We start from the raw sequence: 20,059 nt of genomic DNA, 5'->3' as shown, positions 1-20,059 counted from the left end.
TTTGCCTCCAACCGTCAGATTAAACAGAATCTTCCCCTCAAATCTAACGTGTGTTACCTAGAAGAACTACTTTGCAGACCCCTATAGGATTTGAGAGACTAATATGCGGTTTCTAAGGTCCAATATACAGTTATTGAAGATGTAAGGGGCTAATATCTATAAACCACATGCACTTATTAAGATAATTAATTGCACCCCCTAGAACCTTAACTCAAAAAATATATTTTATTTATTCATTCATCTAATTGCATTAAATAAACTATTTTAACTCCCCCAAACAAAAAACAGTCACACCGGCCGCTCACGCCAAACATCAGTCCAACACTCTTCCCCTTCTTCGTTGACCCGCCGTCGTTCCCTCGTCCTTTTCACACCCAAATTCCCTTCACCGATCCCAACGAAGAAAAGCCAAAACGTGAAAATTTCAAAAGTTCTAACTCGATCAAAATCACCCGACGGCCAAAAATCTCTCTCTCTCTCTCTCTATGTTCATCAAGATCCCGTCGAAACCCTCCCACTACCTCGCTCCGATGCTCGCTTTCGCCGCCGCCGTCCTCCTCCTCTCCCGGTTCCTCGAGTTCCCAACGCCCTCCTCTCCTTTCCCAACCCCGAGCCCTAACCCCAACCCTAACTTCCCCTTCATCGATCTCATCGCCGCCTACAAATCTTGGGACGCCGAGATCGGATGCCCTAGGTTCAGAGACAAGTACAAGAATTGGACGGCGAATTCGTCGGCGGTGCAGGATTTTGATGGAGGAGGAGAGTGCGATGGGATTGGGACGAGGCATGTTAGCGTGCTGGTCAAAGGGTGGACTTGGATTCCTGATAATTTGGATAACCTGTACTCGTGCCGGTGTGGGCTGAGCTGTTTGTGGACCAAGTCGAGGGCTCTTGCTGATCGGCCTGATGCTTTGCTGTTTGAGAATGTGATGCCGCCGTCGACGGTGAGTTTTGTGAAAAGTTTTTGATCTTTCTTTATATTATTGTTACTTTGGAATTTTGGTGGTCAGTCAGAGGAATTATTAAGGTGGGCTTGAGAAATATTCTATGTGAGTTGTGATTCTGGGAACATTGAAGTTACTTTAGGAAATGATGCACATTAAAGAATCTGATATATGGTAGTCCTGATAGTTTTCTAGAGTAATTGGTGGTGGAAGGCTTGCTATTGATGTTTATGTACATGAGGATTAGATATAGTCAGTATTGTGGTTTGGAACCCTCCGCAGAGAGTAATTTCTTGGGTGAAGATTAGAAGTTGGGGATTTTCAGGATTAGGTTTTGGTTCATACGTTAATGAAATGAAATCTCCACGGAGAAAGTCTGCCACCCTACTATTAGTCTAGTTTTTTGAAGATGTGGGGATAGAATGGGTAGCCTATCATGTTCATTAGCGTTCTCAGTTATGTCATTGTGCATATGATTTGGGTGAATGATGGATAGTCGTTCACATGGGAAATTAATAAGGGCATTTTAACTTATTTTCCTTGCTCATCAATAGACTTTTGTAAATGGAGGTTTCAAGTTTTGGTTGGCATCTGTAAGGTTTTCCCTTGTTCAGTTGTAATTGGGCTTTATGTAGGCAAGGTTTTAAATATCAGATATTGGGGGAATATCGGATGACCAAAATTCATATTGGATTGTGAGTATCGGGATATATCGAGGATATGGGGTAAATATCGGAATGCCATAACGGATTTTTGCATATATAGTATAATGCACTAAAATGTCATCTTAATATACTTACGGAAATCTAAGCATATAAAATGTAAATAGTATATGTTTAGGATAATTAATCGATCTTGTAAAACAAACAAAAATACAAATAACCTTTGCAGCATTTCTTCTGATTTTTTAGGCCAAAATGTCATTCGATATAATGGAAAAACCATGATATCTCATCCAAAAATTGCCAAACGTGCTATATTGTTTTGCGACAAGCCATATAAGAGGAAATATTGACCAAGATATTAGCTGATATATCAGAAACATCGGAGATATATCACCCAAAATATTAAATAAGTGGTAAAGGATATTTAGAGACCATATCGGTTAGCAGCAAGCCCTATAAAATGATATATCGAGTGATATATCGGGCCATGTCGGGGATATTTAAAACAATGTATGTAGGACTACCACATGGAGATAATCAATGATGCAATGCATTGTTCTCATGTAGATAGCGATAGTCTTTCACTATCTTTTGTCATTGAGAGGGAAGATTTCCTTTTGCACCCCATTACAACTTGTATGACTTCTTGCTTAAATAGTTTGAAGGGACTAATTCTCATCTAACATCCTAAGTACCATGTCAAGTTAGTTGACTCAGTGTCCTCGAGCTAGTTGTAGTAGTGCTAATTTTCCTATATTGCAAATAAAGTCGTTAGACCTGGTGCAAACTATGTGTTCCAATGAGCAGCCAGACGAAGGGAGAAATAAATGAAAGGTCCTATAATAAGACCCTACAATAAAATTATACAGCCAAATTTCGGATAAGAATCTCTCAAAAGACACCCCTTGGCATGAATTATCCTCATCACTCCCTCATCACCCCACTCGACCTTAGCTTTTGTTTAATATTCTCCTCATCCTCTTCCTTCTATTTTTCCTACCTTTACTCTTGCATAAGACATTGTAGGACATAACCAAGCTATTCCGCCTTTTGGTTTTACCTCCATTCCTCTTCTTTGTGCATAAAAACTCGAGGAGGTCGGTTAATTCTCTAGACTTAGACCACACTTGGTCATATATACTTCTGAGAACTTTGGTTTCATACATATTTTCATATGAAACATCAAAAATGTTGAACTTTTTAGTATATTCACTAATTGGCCAACATAATTCCATGCTTGAGAAGTGATTAATTTGCAGAATTATGATTGAGAAAACCATCTTATAGAATGTGTAATAATTTTCCCCTTTATCTATGTATATTGCACCAAATTCCTTCCCATTCATGTAGTTCTCATACTTTATGTGACTTATTTATCAATCTTTATCATGCTTTGAAGGTCTACTGTAAATCCAATGTTGACCAGTATCCAAGAGGATAGGAAAGATGGTGATGGCGAGTTACAAAGGAGAAAACTTTTTAATTAAGTTAATTAAAATAATGTAGTAATTTATGAAATAATTAAACAAAGGATAATTATTATGAAACCCCCTTCAAGTTTAACAGTTTATTATGAAACCCTCTTATGCTATTTTTTTCATTGCAAACACCGTTGTTAAAAAAACTGTTAAATTTGACTTATATTGCAAAACTACCCTCTTCTTCTTCTTCCTCTTAACATACTTTCCTTTCTTGCCTTTCTTTTCTTCCAAAGGCAAGACATGGATTAGAAACTAAAAGTTACACTAGATAGAGGCTAAATCAATGGGTTGAAGAGATTATCTTGATCTTCAATTAATTTTATCTTTGATAATGGTTGAGGTCACTTGGATTTGACGTCAACAATGGGGAGATAGGTTTTCCAATAGTTTGAGGAAAAAGAGAAGCTTTATTGAGGGGTATTTGAAAAAAGTATAGAAATTAAATAGGTTTTAACAATTTCTTTTTACAACAATGGATGTTGTAATGAAAAAAATAATGTTAGGATATTTCATAATAAATTATCAAATCTGAAAAGGGTTTCATAATAATACTCTTAAATAAATTTAGTAATTTACTAAAAATTAATACAATAACTTCCTCATGCTTTTGCAAGCAGATCTATAATCATGTAGCATGTGCCAATTATAGACTACGATGTAGATTGTATGCCGATGAAAAGTTCAATCTAAAAATAGATAAGAAGTTACTAATGGAACTAGTTAGTAATAGAACTATCTAACATGAAATTTTCATCAAATATGGTCCTTAGTTTGAAGTAGTTTCAATAGCAAAACATAAAAAACTAAGAAGTTAATCACAAAACAACCTATCTGTGAAATTTTATCAAAAATGGTCCTAAGCATAAAGTAGTTCAACAACAAAACATCAAAAGTTAGAAGCTAATCACAATTTCATGAAATATTTGGTCATAAAGTAGTTCAACAACAAAACCTTTAACCTCTGAACTGTCAAGGTTTTATTCTTTATTGAAGGTATGATTTCAACTAGAAAGAAATTAAAGTTATAGAAAGTGCTTGGTGGCCCAAGTGCTTGACTTGACGCCTAGAACCAAGAGTCTGGGTGGAAACCTAGGCGGTTTTCCTATATTTATTATTATTTAGTTACAATAATTGATAGCAACTGCCAATATTATAGAAAACGCTAGGCACTATTGAGCGTTAAACTAGCTTCTAGTGCTTAGGCAGATTTTTTTGTCTAATTGGTGATGGAGGATCTTTTCTGAAGGTCAGAGGAGGCAAATAAGTTGTATATAGATAGTTGAGGAGACGACAGGAGCCTGAAGGAGGTTAGGATGTGGAGGCTGCATCATAAGAAATGACGACAAAGATCTAAGTAGTGTAGTCTATATAAGCGACCTATGTTCCCCTTGGTGCTTCCAAGATCTAGTTGAACACCCTAGGTATGCTTAGCCCGGCTTGGCACCTGCTTTTTAAAACATAGAAAAACATGATGAAGTCATCAGTAATTTCAATAATGCTCACATTTCTTCACAGGGAAGCTGCACTCCTGATATTATGGAAATTACATTTCAAACCTTCTAAATTTATAAATTTTCCCTCATAATTTAAAAATATTTGCACCCAATTTTAATTTTATCCAGTTTGAGTAGGCAAATTTAGTCCATTTGGCAAAATTGTTGTTTTGTAATATTATGTTTAAATCTTTGGTAAAGAGATACTAGTTTGACCCTAATAATTTTTTTCTAGATCTACCATTACGCTAATTAGACTTGTTCTTCAAAACCAACACTATTTAGTGGTACCAAATAAAATCTCTTATTTTTGCTATGCATCTAATTTTGGCTTGATTACAATTTATTGTCTACCTTGTATGCAATGATATACTGGGATTTTTAGGAAGAAGTCAAATGCATGTATTATGATCAAAATAAAAGTTGTTTGCCTTTGTTAGTATTAGAAGTGATACAAATGCCATCATCACACTAGATGAGTCCTAAATTTATACAAGAGCTCACATGATCTTCTGACCCAAATTTTTTTCTAAAAGCTTATACATCTCTTAAAAGAAGAAAAAATGTTTGTTAATAATTGAGCTACCATATACATGAAATTGGTATTTTTGCTCTTTGCAGCAAGGTGCTAATTTTGTTAGTTACCTACAACAAGTTACCATGAAGGTGTATTTATGGGAGCTTGCTAATTATATAAGGCATGCTACTAAAAAGGACGTTCACTCCTTGTGTATTACTGACTATTGTTTGAGAGTACTATAGGCTTTTTGCTTTCTTTTGTTACATAATAATTAGTCACATGTTTTCATTCTATAATTGTTAGAATATATTTATTAGAGGAAGACACGGGATATCACAATCCAAAACTCTTGTCTTTTGAAAATGGAAAAAAATGATTTTAAAATACCAGTTTTGACCCGTGACTATAGGAGTACCTGTCAGCTAGTCCTAGGTATCACTGCTTGACCTCACCCTACGGCACAACCGGCGACTCTCCATGACCAATTGCAAACCTGTCAGCAACGTCGAAAGACTCGAAACCAAGGAGCGAACACATGATTACATTCTATAATTTTCTCTAGTTACTAAACTTACTATACTTGTATCTTTAGTAATAGATATTCGAAAATATGGTTAGTATTCGAGGGTGCACATGAGGATGTCAGGGCTTGTCCATGTCAATCTCTCGATCAATATAGAGAGAAAAATATCTTGTACAGGAATGTTTATTGGATGTTAAAAATTTTGTTGAAGAAGGGCTGTCAATTCTCAAAAAGCGTATTTGTGAATTTTAAGGATCAAGTGTGTGAGTGCTTTGTGTATATGTTTATAGATCATGAAATAAAAGAGGTATCAAGAATTGAAGCTGGTAAAATAAATATTAGCTAAATTTATTGCTTTTTATACCTTTTAATTTTGGTTGAAAATAATAAAAAGAATGCTATAAAGGATCATAATGCAGAATATAAAAAATATCTTAATGATATATGATATTTTAGGATATTTACTATCACTATACTAAGATGTCTATCAACTGACAGTCTATTAAGAAAATCCTTGCTATCTATAGGGGGCGGATCCTTGTGTGCACGTAAGGTTGCAATTGCACCTCTAAGATTCTTAAAATTACTTTAACAATCTTCAAAAATTATTGTCTCACCCCAACCAATCTTCAATTATATAACGCAATTAAACCCATTTGTATTTAGCCCGTTTGACATATGAAGTTGTAGCCTATTTTAATTTTTAATAATGAACTCAAATGTGATGGCCAATTTAAATTTACTATTGTCAACTAAAAATCCAAACCCAAAACCAATACTTACATATTTAATTGTTTAATATTATTATTGTTATTATTTTTAAAGTAGATACTTGTCGTTTGCCCCTCCAATTTGTTTTTTTGGATTCACCACTGTTTGAGTTTGCTTCTTTTCAATCTTGTTTTTGCCCCACCTAGCAGATTCTCAACATCGTTATTGATTTGCTATCCTTACTTATTGCCAGCAATGGCTTTGAAGCTTGCAAAACCGCTTAGCATTGCGTGATAACTTCTGCAATTGAATGGGTGAATAGCTCTTTAAACACTTATTTCATCATTCCTTCACCATCAATCCTTTCATCAAGAAGTCTCCTTTCCTGATTGGAGATGATTTTCCTACAAAGGTCATATTGAAATTATTATTAGCCATACCTGCAATGAACAATGGAAGATGAGAAGTTTAGGGTTTAGATTTAAAAAGAAGTTTTAATTATTTTTTGGTTGAGATTTTGATCAGAATTGAAAAGAAAAATGCAGTTTCGGGTATCTAAAAAAACACTTGATCTTTATTTTATATCACCCTAAAACTTCTCACTCTTTTATTGTTTATTATAAGTCTTCAGTCATGCATTGCGGGCAATAGTGAAGAGAGCGACAAAAATGAGCCGCTAAAGCGACTTTTAAGGAGAAAGCAGTCATAAGGATCTTCGCTTTTAAAAATGTTTTCCAGTGATTTAAAAAACAAATAAAGAACTTTTAAGCAGCCCTTCAATTCTTGACCTGAACCTGATCTGCTTTTAAACCTTAAAGCTCACCTTTCTCCTTCGCTCCTTGATTCTCTCCTCTGTCTTTCAAACCCAAAAGCCCTGGACCCCAAATTCTCTGCCTCTAGCCTCGTCCACCTCCTCCGTCTACCTTGTCCACCTCCTTTGTTCGCATCATCTACTTTGTCAAGTCTTCTGCAGCGTGGCCTCCTCTTCTTCATCTCATCCACCTCTTTTTAGTCGAAGCTCACCCCAAATTCACTTGAAGCTCTCGTTGCTAAAGTCTTCTTGACAAGTTCATCCCTAGCAAAACCATCTCTATGCGAACCTATAAAACAAGCCTTAGACCCCTAAAACCATCTCTGGCTTTAACAAGTTCTTATTATTGTTATTTTTTAAATTTTTATCTATGTTTAGAATTTCAATAGGATTTAGACTTTTTTTTTCCTTTGTGTTTTCCCCCCACTTTGAACCGCTTAAGCCTTAAAACTCCAAAGTGGTGCCTCACCATGTTGCTATCTTTTCCACCTTCCACCTTCCTACCATCCATTTCCAAAATTTTGGAAATGGGTGGTAGGGGTATTTTTTTCTCAATTTGACTTTTGAATGAGAGTATATCCTCAATTAAGAGAGGAGACTTCTCAAAGAAAGGGCTGATGGTGAAGAAACAATGAAACAAGTATTGATATCTATTACCATTCAGTTGAAGAAGGTGTCAGGCAAAGTTGAGTGGTTTTGGCAACATGCATAGCCACCATTTGGCAAGGAAAAGTGACTACAATGATGTTAAGAATATTCTAGATGAGGCAAAAGCAAAGCTGGGAAAGAACCACACTCTAATGAACTAATGAAGGAAGGTAAATATTTGTGACCTTAATGATGAGTTCATCATCTTGTTGGTTGAGACTATGCAACTTTGAATCACAACCGTTTATTATTTAAAATAGTACATGGTGGTGATTGTCTTTGAATACAAATTAGGAATGAGTGCTATGCATGATAAATGCTAGATTAAGAACAAATCATCACTAGTTAAAATACTGCTTTTGGTAGTGGAGAGGATATAAGATCCTAGGTGCATATGAATCTTAACTCCCCCTTTGTTGATCACATCGTCACCTTGAAGTCTTGGGTCTTTGAAATTGGATACCCTGGATTAATATACAATCAAGGCTTGGATTCCGGATAATTGGGACAAGTACTTATGCAAGTGTGGATTGAGTTGTTTTTGGACAAAGTTGAAGGTTCTTGCTGATCGCTTTAATGTGCTACTGTTGGAGAATGTGATGCTGCCATGGATGGTAACTGGTAAGTTTTGATCTTTTTGAATTTTGAAGGTTATTTTGGGGTAATATGTTTTATCAGAAGTTACAAAGGAAGAAACAGATGGCGAAGTTTTAAAAATTTGTGGTTTTGGTGATTAATTGAAGCATCAATAATGTCGCTGCTTGAGAAATCTTTTATATAAAGGGATCTTGAGTTGGATTTGATTGTGAACAATGAACTGTTTGGTGGCCCCGCTAGGAAATAATGCACATTAGAAAGTTGATGTATAGCAGGCTTGATTTCTTCTAGACTAATTCGTGGATGAAGGCTTGGTATTGATATTTTTGTACATGATGATAGTTAAAATACTGCAACTGATGGACTTTACTGCAAAAAATGTGTTAAGAGGGATTGATCATCCTGCTTACCTGAACTATATTCAGAAAATTTCTTAATAAGTGGAGGAATTGGGAATTATCATGATTAGATCCTGTAGATAAGTTAGCAACGCAAGATTTTAGTCCCCTGGGTGGTTCGACCCTTAATCAAGTTTCTTGAGAGTGCATGAATAAGTAGAATGGGTAACCCATCATGCTTCCTAGGACTCTAGATTATGTCATTGGCAGATTATTAGGGTGGATGATGGTTAAGAGTCCTTCACAAGGGTCAAGGGAAACTAAGAGGACCGCCTTAGCTCGTTTTCCTTGCTCATCAATGGACTGAAATTAAGAGGGCCACCTTAGCTCGTTTTCCTTGTTCATCAATGGACCGCTCAGCATGGAAGTTTCATTTTATTTGGCATCTATAGTGTTGGTCCTTGTAAAGTTGTAATTGGGTTCTATGCGGGACAAACACGTGGAGATAATTAAATGACACAGTTATTACAAGCATAGGCATTGTTCTGATATAGACAACACTTGTCTTTCACCGTCTTGTCTCTGAAAGTTTCTTTTCACGCTCTATTACAAATTAAACCTTCCTCCTTAAATGGTGTATTCACAGGCCGGGTCGTCTAACACCCTTAGTACAGTTGGTTGCTTCAGTTTCTTGAGCTAGCTGCAGTCTTGCTCATTTCTACATATTGCAAATAAAGCCGTTACACACTGGTGCAAACTAGATAACTGCCCTTAGCATCTGGTTCTAAGTACTGTCAGGCAGGCAGAAGAGGAGCCAAATAACTGAGAGGTCCATAATAAGATCCTTACAAGAAAACCATCCAAGTGGAGCCTTCACAGATAAGAAAACTCTCAAAAGACACCCCTTCACATGAAATACCATCGCCACCCACCTCAGTCAACCCTAATTTAGCTCTCATTTTCTCTTCATCCTCCTCCCTTCTATATTTTCCTCCCTTTTCTGTATTGTATGACCTTATAGGGCATCACGAAGCTAGCTTCACCTTCTTTCTTGTATTTCCACTCTCCCTTGTGCGTAATAATTCTTGAAAAGGCACGAGCTAACTCTCCTGACGTTGTTGCTATTGGACTATAAATAGTTGTCAAATTTTCAATTTTATGTAGATTTTAGTGTCAAACAAGGAACACCATCTGTGCATTTTAATTATGTTAGCTAATTGAGCAATACAATTCCACACTTATGTATAAAGTAATTGACTTACATAACTATTTTAAGAGAAAACACCCTATAAGACGTGTTAAAGTTGCTTGTGCCTGGCTTTGTATGTGTATTGAACTTGGTTCCCTCACATGAATGTGATTTCCTTAGGTGTTTCATTTATTTATAACTATATGTTTAAACTTTAAAAATTAATACAAATGTTGAGTATTTCATTCAACATTGTATTTGTCCTTGGAGGTTTCACTAGGGGCTTCACAATAAAAGAGGTAATTAGTTTTAAAGTTACCTTATGCTTCTGATGGGAGTTTTGGGCTATGCAGCTTCCCTCTCATTGGTAAATGATTAAGAAGAACATCATGTCTTTATTGTGAGAACCCATCTGAGAAGTTTGTGATACGCGAGAAACTGTTTTGATTTTTCCACTTCAAGATTCAGAAGCTAAATGCTAGATTGATTGTTGTTGCTCCAGTGAAACTGATAGGTAAATAATCTTATCCAGTGAGACAAACTGACTTTCCAGGAAAGAATCTTCTATTACTCGAGAAGTTCCTTTTTTCAAGAAGTCCTCCACATTTCAAAGAAGATCTATTCATTTCCATGAAGAGATCTTAAGTTATGAAAGCTTTGTAAAATATTTTAAGGATGATGTCATTCGTATCATAAGCGTGTTTGTGTTGGGTTTACAAATAGAGGCTTCTGACAGGAAGTAGGAGTTGTTGGAGATCAAGAATTCTGCTGACATATGTATCCTTTTCCCTAATTACTCGGAAGTAGAGAGTACCTTTTCCTCTTTCGCTTTGTGACCGCTGCTTGAGAAATTTTTCATTTATGTTATCTGTAAGTATCAGAAAACCTATATAGAGATACTTAAGCTTTACTATGGCTCCTGACTTTGGATATTGCTTTAGATGCAAACGTATGAAAAATCAAGAAACATAGGAAGGGTGGAGGAGCACCTGCCAATTGGTATTCACGGATCCAACCTGTTTCTTCTGTTTCTACTTATAGAGATGAAGGATTTATCAGGTCGATGTGACAAAAACTTCATGTTTTGTTATAGATAAGGTAAATAGATAAATAGAACTCATTATCTCGAAAGCCCCTACTTTAGGTTCCATTGCTGGATGGTGAACTATATGGTCTGTAAATTTGGTTCTTGGTTTAGTGAAACTCAAATTTCATTATCTGAAACCGATGCATCTTTCCCACTTCCTCAGTTCCTTGTTAGCATATTTCTGAATCAGATAAGCATTAGTTACTGTAAGAATCATGCTTAGTTGTAAGCAATCCAGAACTTGCAAAAATGGAGGTCTTCTAACCGAAAATTGTTGTGCAGCAGCTGCATTTTCTTCATGTTCTCCCCCCTTCAAAGCTGCCTGTCTTATATTATATATAAGATTCACAGCTGGTCTCTTTTTTCACACAATGTTAGTAAAAAGGATCAGAATCATACGGGTATGGATTAATGTTTGACACTTCATGTGTTTTCATCTAATAGTATTCACGTAATGGTGGTCAGTATGTATTGGTTTGAAAGGGTTGCAGTGGATCATTTATTGTACAGGTATGAACTATCATGAGACAATTTGCAGGTTCATCGAATATTATCTGCAAAATGTAGTTGACTGGTGATTGGTTTGAAAGGTTTGCATAGTTATATTTACTAAACTAGATCCTCAATTTTATGAAACTTAGAATATTGAGATGCCTTTCTAAATTAAACGAAAATATTGATGAAGAAATTCATAGACTTGAATACTACTCAACTATTATTTCTAATTTATTGGCTCATATTTCATTATCATTTTGTTCTTCAGAAAATGATTTTTGCAGGTAGATCATGCTGTAATAATGCCTTAGACTATGTTATTCCCGTATAATTTTAGATGGTAATTAAATTTTTCATATTTGTTTTTTCGCAGCGGCGTAAAGGTGATCCTCTTCGTGTTTACATGGATCTTGAGGCTTCTAGGAAACCTTCAGGCTTCGAGGACATTTTTATCGGGTATCATGCAAAAGATGATGTTCAGTCTACATATGCCGGTTCCTTGTTCCATAATAGTCGAAACTACAACATATCACCAGAAAAAAGAAATGTAAAGTATTACTCCCGCTTGACAAATCTGGAAATTTTCCATCTTCTTAGTAACATAGTTTTTATTAGGGTAAATTCCTTTAAATCCTTATTAGGGTAAATTTCGTAAACACACTTAAACTTCTGAAAGTCAGGAAGGTTTTTTCTCTAATTTATGAAGTTTAGGGGGCGGCTTTATGAAATTTGCCCTTTTTTTATGTTTTCTCACTTTCCCCCCTCTTCAGGACACCCTAGTTTACTGGTCATCTTCAAGATGCCTCCCTGAACGAAACCGACTAGCCAAAAGTTTCCTCTCCTTAATTCCCCACCATTCTTTCGGAAAATGTTTAAACAACGTTGGAGGCCTCGACATGGCACTTGCCTTTTATCCAGAGTGTGCCAATCGTAAGTCTGACATCCACTGGTGGGACCATCTCCATTGTGCCATGTCACACTACAAGTTTGTCCTTGCCATCGAAAACACTGCCACAGAGAGCTATGTGACCGAGAAACTATACTACGCTCTAGACTCGGGATCCGTGCCCATTTATTTCGGTGCACCAAATGTGTGGGATTTCGTTCCTCCCAACTCGATTATTGATGGATCAAAGTTTAGTTCGATTGAGGAATTGTCTTCATATGTGAAGAGTGTAGCAAATGATCCTGTAGCTTATGCAGAGTTTCATGCTTGGAGGAGATGTGGAGTGATGGGAAACTATGGGAAGGCTCGAGCGGCGAGTCTTGATACTTTGCCATGTCGGTTGTGTGAGTTTGTTAGTAGGAAAGGGGGGAGGAATTGGAGAACGTTGTGAAATGGAGTGATTTTGAGGTTTTGGTTATTGGAAGAGTTGCACATCTTGTATTCATTGTATCCCTCTACATTTTGGCTATAATATTACCGGAGGTTTATACAGATGATGTTGCCGAGCTTGGAGCTTCAATTGTTTTGCTGTTGTAGTTACCATTCAGGGGTCTGTTTCATGACAAATCTAACAAGTAACATCGCTAAGTTCAGATTTGTAGTCCTTTATCGTTGGAACTTTAAAATGACAAATATTTTCTGTTTTGTGGATCTCGAAGCCAAATGATAGGATTAGCATGAGGCATTCCGGGGAGTTGACATGGTCGGAATCTTATCATCGTGGATGATGGAAGTCAAATACAACTTCTACTTGGGAAAAAGATGTTTTTGATTTTGTCCTAACTTCGTATTTCCTTACCATTTGCTGTCATTTGTAATAAATAATTATAAGCCACAGCTTGCAGCCACATAGAGCATGATGTCATCTCAAATAATTCCATGAAGGGTTACTTCGATATTAGCCCGCCAAAATCTTTAATATTTTGATATTAGCCCCCAAATAATTCCATGAAGGGTTACTTCGATATTTGAAATTGCTCCCGGGCCCCTCCCAAATCTTCAATATTTTGTAATAGCCCCCAGGATCTATGAACATGCCCCCGAAACATCCTTTTTATCATGTCGAAATAACCTTTCCATGAATCTCAGAATGAATAATACTTGAGCAGGTTTGGTGTTCAAATACAAAACTCACACAAGAGTCACCAACAGGCACACAAACAAGAAAGGCTCAAAACCACTCTTTTACCCGTCAAACTAAGGTACAGGTTGCTACAAATATCAAAGCCATTGCCTTGTTACATCAAGCTAGAAAAATAACATCTTCATCTTCCTCGTCAAACTTCCAGACTGATGCCATTATCCCAGGAGAAGAAGAAGACCTGCCCAGTTTCCCACATTTAAGGGTGGATCCACGACCAATAGGAAGCAACACTACCATCAGTTTCTGTATGAAAAGGGCTAACTGCGGATAAAGACCCCCTTACTATCGCCTAATTGCGGATAGACCCCCTGCAACTAGTGCGAATAGACCCTCTCTACTATTGCCCTAGTCCAGTGGGTCTATCTGCAATTGGGCTATAGTGCTATAAAAAATAATCTATATAAATAAATCTGCATCATATATTAGCTCTCCCCTGTTACCTTCTTAACCGGTGCACTCTTTCTTGTCTTCACACATTCCGGGGTTTCTATCATAGTAGCCTGCAGTTTGCTAGCAGTTAGATTTTCAATTGCAGTTAAAACAGAATATACAAGGATATAAGCCGCCTCAGCTGCATCATCTAGACGAAAATTATGTAGGTAATGAAGATGAACCGCATGATTCATTTGAATAGTCTCTTCAAATAATGAGAAGCTGCTGACTACTCAGCATGTGCACCGTAGAATTTTCATCCAACAAGAGACTAGTTTGTATGCATGTGTAACATGCAAGGATTGATAAGTACATCCAACCTTCTTTCAACGCAAATGTGGAAAGCAGAACTCTTAAGCACTTAGGAGACCTACAAACAGTCCAGAAATAAACAGTGTCAAAATTTAATGAAGAAGTTTGTAACGCTTTTAAAACATAAGAAAGAGAGCCGTACCATACATACATTTCTGATATGTCTTAGCATTTTATTGACATCATGAGGGTTTGCTTTCTAAGGCAGCATTCAATAGTATGAGCAGTATTTTCAGGACATTGCTATGTGCGAGTTTATCACTCTTTGGAATGAAACCAGAAAGGGAAAAACCAATTGCTTCTTAAAAAGCTGTGACTCTTAACATGCATCATATCATACGTCAACACTCAACAGTGTTACTTGTGCCAATCCACACAATTTACTACTACCTGACCACCATGGGAAATTACTTGACTTTTTTTGCACCCCTTATTCAAGATCAAAAGCAAATATCAAAGAACAAGGACTGAAAATAAGGAATTTGGGCACAACTTGGGAAAAAATGAAAACATAAAAAGATTTAAAAAACCAAAGAAAAGAAACCGATGATTGAAAAGTAGAAAATGTCTCTTAACAGAGATTGTTTAAGTCCTCAGTTTTAAGAACAGATGATTGCCAAAGTTTGATGTGAAAATGTTGCACCAACTCCAAAACACTAAACCAGGAGTCACATGATTAAATAAAAGAGAAAACAAAAAAGACTTAAGTCTAATGCCAATTCTTATCAATTATCATCTTGTGAAAGCTACATTCAACCTTGAGCTTTATGAAAATATCAGGAATCAGTTTCTCCTCTAACCTATGGAAGCAAGAACAAATGACTTTCAGTCACTCAATTTCTCCTCTAACCCATAGAAACAAGAAGAAATGAGTTTAAACAAGAAGAAATGATTTTCAGTAACTCAATTTCTCGTCTAACCCATGGAAATAAGAAGAAATTATTTTAAGTCATCAGCTGATTACCAGAATTATAGTGAGATATTGACTATATAAATCACTATATAAAATCACAACTTTAGGTCAAAAACAAGGCAGCATACCCATGAGGAGAGTTAATCTACTTCCTATTTGTTGGCTTCTTCACCTGCATCTGCCAGCTCTTATTGTTTACATGAAAGGAACTTAGAAACCCTCTTCTGCTTCTTTGATTCTTTCCGAACATTTGACAAAGATGTCAAGATGTCAATGAGACAAGTAATAACCTGATTGAGTTCTATAGCTTGCCAGGTAAGGCAATGAAAGAAATGTCTTTGAGTCCTTACAATATAAGAATTGAAGTCAAATAAACAGTTAGGCTTGAAGTAGAAGAGAGGTTACTGTATAGCAATTAGCAAGATGGGGAAAAACACTGTATATAAAGGAAATGTCATTTGACAGAGTCATGATGCGCATTTGACACAACATGTGAGCTTTTGCGACACTTCAACCATGAGTTTGGATGTCAGGAATTCAGGATAAGTAATTAGAGCATGGAAGAAGCATAAGAATGCCTACATAAGATACTAATAATTAATTTTCTCCAGAATCAAGGATGGAAGAACAAGCAAGTAACTGGAAAGAAGTTGAATATCAACTCTCTCTTAAGCTTTTAGAGTTTAAACAAATAAAGTACCATTTTCACAATACAAAGTAAAATAATATATCAAAGATTTATAGATTTCGCTTAGTTATATATTTAATAATAATAATATTCACTATGAAATATTTCTGCCACTTTAAAGAAAATGCATATCACAAGTGAACCAATCAAACTACAGTTTAATAACTGACTTGCATTTGATAACTAAAGTAACCTTTTACCCATCTTTTCCAGGTCAGGTAGATAGCCCTCTTTATGCCCCTCGCGGGCCTCAAAGAGCAATCTAGTCATTTAAATTAATAAATGTGTTCATCACATCAGTAACATTTTCTTTCCTTTTCTTTTTAGTTGTTTTCAGTCAATGTTCATATTAAAACTCAACTACTTGGTCATTACAAAAGACAATCTCCATTTATTAAGAACAATAATACATCCAGAATTCACTTAGGACCTATGGAAGTAGCTTTGAAGTAGCTGAAAAGTAGAGGCTACTGCTGTTACTTCCGAGTAAAAAATTGTGTTTGTTTCTCCATTAAGACTACTTCTCCTACTTCCTAAATTGCTAATGTGGCGCCTACATGGCATCTCTATTCCCAAGATTTTCTAATGCTCCTCAACGCTAGGAAATAGAGCAGAAGTAGATGAAGAGCGGGGGACACATAGATTCTAAGAGGTAGGTAATCCCAAATCAGAAGTAATTAGATTTTCAAAGATACTCTCCTTGTCTATCTCACAGGGGAAAAAAATTCCTCACGCTAGCGGCAAGAAATCATTAAGCAATCCATGATATTTCTCTAATTATAAAAGGCAACTTTTGATTGAGGATGCAGCTGAATACTGGAACTTGGCTTACGTGCCATTTTAGCACTTAGCTGCTTAAGTAAACTGCATCCTACTATGCTTTGGAATGGAAATATTTCATCCCAAGATTTTTTTAACCTTGTATTTTCATCAGCTGTCTTGTATACTAGGCCTTTTGTTGCCATTATTGATCCATAATTACTTCAGTTCTTGATTTTTGATATAAAATTAACTAATATAGTATGCATAATGATGAGCATAAAATCGATAAGAGGATTGAAAAGATCCGGCAATATTAAAAAAACTTCCATCATGAATATGTAGAGTATTCAAATAATATGTCTAATTGTCAAGTTGACTTTTGCTACTTCCTAACAATATTTCCAATTGGTATCCAAACAGAAAGAGTGAATGAAGAGGAAGTAGCATTTCTGCTACTTCATGAAGTGTGTGAAACAAAAAAAATATTATTTCCGCTACTTCTTACTTCATAATTTTTTAAGTTACTCTTTGATCTACTTCTCACTTTCAATAGTTTTGGTCATCCAAACAGGCCCTTAAAGTATGTCATCCAAATTTTCAGCAAGATACTATCCATATATGCAGTTATAGAAGTGCCATGTGACTTAGTTTTCGAACTTTTATTACCCATAAATAGTTGCTTAAATGAGGCTCATGTCCTTTAATTGGCAATTTTTAGTTGGTTTGATGAAGCAACTATATATAAGGTCAAAAATGCAGCTCACCTACATCAATTTCTTTAGGAGCCAATATTTTACATGGCTAGAAAATTTTTGAACTTAGACACAGATGATGTTTAATTTAGACATAGACACAAGATGTCAAACAAGCAGTTCCCCAAATTCGCAGTCAATGTATTATGTGAAGATGAATAAAATAATGTATATTATCAACTAGCTAGGATTTAGTAAGGATTCTGAGTATCTTAGTATAACATAAAAGTGATTGCCAATGCTGCTACTGGCTGCTAGTGCACAAAAATGGGAGAAATTGATGGCTGTCGTGCACTCAACTGATCTCGTGAGAGAACCTTGATCTTTAGCATCATGGCACTTCTTTAATAATAAGATGTCTCCAAAACTAGAGGCAATCAGCTATTAGTTAATAACTGAATAGGTTCAAGTACAAGAGGTTAATTTAGTCAAACAAGAAATAACTCGAAACTCATGCTACATAACGTAACAATTTAGTTAGACGTATAAATCTGTCAAAACAAGTAACCAATGTTACATTAAACGCTGGGCGCTTCTAGGCGTCGAACTTGACGCCCAGCGCTTAGTCGCCTAGGCGGGCGCTTAAGAGGTTTCTGGGCGTTTTTTTCTTTCTTCATTTAAGTGGTGGTCGATGAGGTTTTGCTGAAGGTCGGAGGAGGTAGTGGAGGTGTTCATATTTGGAGGTTAATGGAGTTTGGAGGACGTGTAGGTCACGACATATAAAATCACAATCAAGGCCTACAGGGCAATCCATGTAAGCAGACAATGCTCCCCTAAACGCTCGTAAAATCTAGGTGGGCAGCCTAAATACCGTCTAGACGCTAGGCGCTAGTTAGGCGATCTAGGTACCGCCTAGGTCTAGGCGTACGCCTAAGCGGACTAGGCGGATGTTTTTTAAAACAGTGCAAGTAACAACTATTTTTTTATTCATACAACTATTATGAAAAAACACATAGTACATGAGGTAGCTTCATTACCCATGATGGGAGATAACAATCTGTACAAACTAAAATAACAACATAAACTTTACCCATAAATAATTAGTTATATACCCCTAATGTCCTACAATTGACAATTTTCAGTCAATTTTGTAAGGTGGCTAAATGAGGTAAAAATCTTATACAATTGACAAAGCCGGAAAATTTTTGAACTTAGACACGGGCACAAGATATCAGACAAGCAATCCCCCAAGAAATCTTATGCAAGGTTACAGAAAGCGCTAAGCGGCTTAGGTATTAGGCCTGACACTTAAAGCTTAGGCAGTTTTTTATATTTTTATTTTTTAATTATAATAATTGATAGTAAAGACTAGGCGTCAAACTGACACATAGGTGGATTTCTTTCTTCATTTAAGTGGGGGTTGGGGGGTGGGGAAGGTCGGAGGAGTTAGATGAGGTGTTCATAGTTGGAGAATGGAGGAGTTTGAAGAAGATTGGAGGACGTGGATAACCCACGCTCTTCTAGGTGCTCTCAAAACCTTGATGGACAACCTAGTTACTGCCTAGGTGCTAGGAGCTAAGCGAGAGGCCTAGGTACATCCTAGGCCAAGGCAGAACTTTTTAAAACATTAACCTTATGTGAAGATAAATAAAACATACGCATATATTATCAAGAAGCTAGTGGTTAGTAGGTAAGGTGTTCAATTACGATACAATTAATCAAAGGCTCAACATTTAGGGGTAAAGAAAAATGAGGATTTTTCTCACTACTGAATAGTACATAGAGGAGCGGGAGAAGTTAAGGGGGTCCACAATCCACATTTAACATGCATGCATAGGAAAAGAAGTGCCTTCTCGAGCACAAACTTCTGGCAATAAGATGTATTGTCAACATTTGTCTTTACACTTATATGTTGAAAAAACTTAACCTTCTATCACGAACAAATCAATCAATTAGATCATCAATTTTGTATAAGATATATTTCATATGATCTGTGCTTTAATGCAAACAAATATGGACAAATTTGTAATCGAAGAATCTTGGATACATAACAAACCATGTATTGTTGGCTGACAGCCTGACACAGAGACAGAGGTCTATGAAGCACGGACACGGGCACGGCGACACGGACACGACACGGACACGGATACGGCAAAACCCCAAAAAATAGGATACGGCGACACGGCTAGATTTTTTAATTTTCACTACTTTCATCTTGAGCATATAAAAATACAAGAGAATAAAGTTCAAGTTGCAACTAGTTCAATGACTACAAAATACTAAGTTACTAACATTACAAAAATATAAAAATTACACTCAAAAGCATATCTTAAAATAAAGTTTTCAAGTTGAAACATCAAAAAGATTATTCTATGGATTCAACTCTTTCATCAACAGTGAACAGGATTACAGCAAAAAAAAAATAGGCCCTAACCTAATCACCAGTCAACAGTGAAGTATGAGAATACCAACCCAAGCAGCCCCAAACAGTGAAGCATTCAACAGTAAGAAAAATGACAAAGTGAAGCATTCAACAGTAAGAAAAATGACAAAATAGCAAACAGTAATCACCTATTTTAAAATATAAAACCATCATAGTGGGGGGCAGAGGTTCTTTGAAATCTGTGTGCGATTTTTGAGAGAGAGAGAGAGGGGGAGAACAGCGGAT

The 20,059-nt window shown here is 36.2% G+C and overlaps 2 protein-coding genes across 2 annotated transcripts in view; one reads left to right on the top strand and one right to left on the bottom strand.

Moving 5' to 3' along the window:
* On the top strand, positions 307–13,101 carry LOC109824399 (alpha-(1,4)-fucosyltransferase). The gene is made up of 3 exons (XM_020390990.1): positions 307–944; positions 11,876–12,049; positions 12,273–13,101. The coding sequence occupies exons 1-3, from the start codon at positions 486–488 to the stop codon at positions 12,837–12,839; spliced, it is 1,200 nt and encodes a 399-aa protein (XP_020246579.1). The 5' UTR covers positions 307–485; the 3' UTR covers positions 12,840–13,101.
* Positions 13,506–20,059, bottom strand: part of LOC109823278 (conserved oligomeric Golgi complex subunit 5) — an 11,270-nt gene continuing 4,716 nt past the window's right edge. Inside the window, 2 exon segments of the mRNA XM_020389563.1 lie at positions 13,506–13,770; positions 14,033–14,394. The gene's annotated coding sequence lies outside the window, so the exon portion shown is untranslated.

Source organism: Asparagus officinalis, chromosome 9 (genome assembly GCF_001876935.1).
Source record: "Asparagus officinalis chromosome 9, Aspof.V1, whole genome shotgun sequence".
Classification (NCBI taxonomy): domain Eukaryota; kingdom Viridiplantae; phylum Streptophyta; class Magnoliopsida; order Asparagales; family Asparagaceae; genus Asparagus; species Asparagus officinalis.
This window is presented reverse-complemented; position numbering and strand designations above follow the sequence as displayed.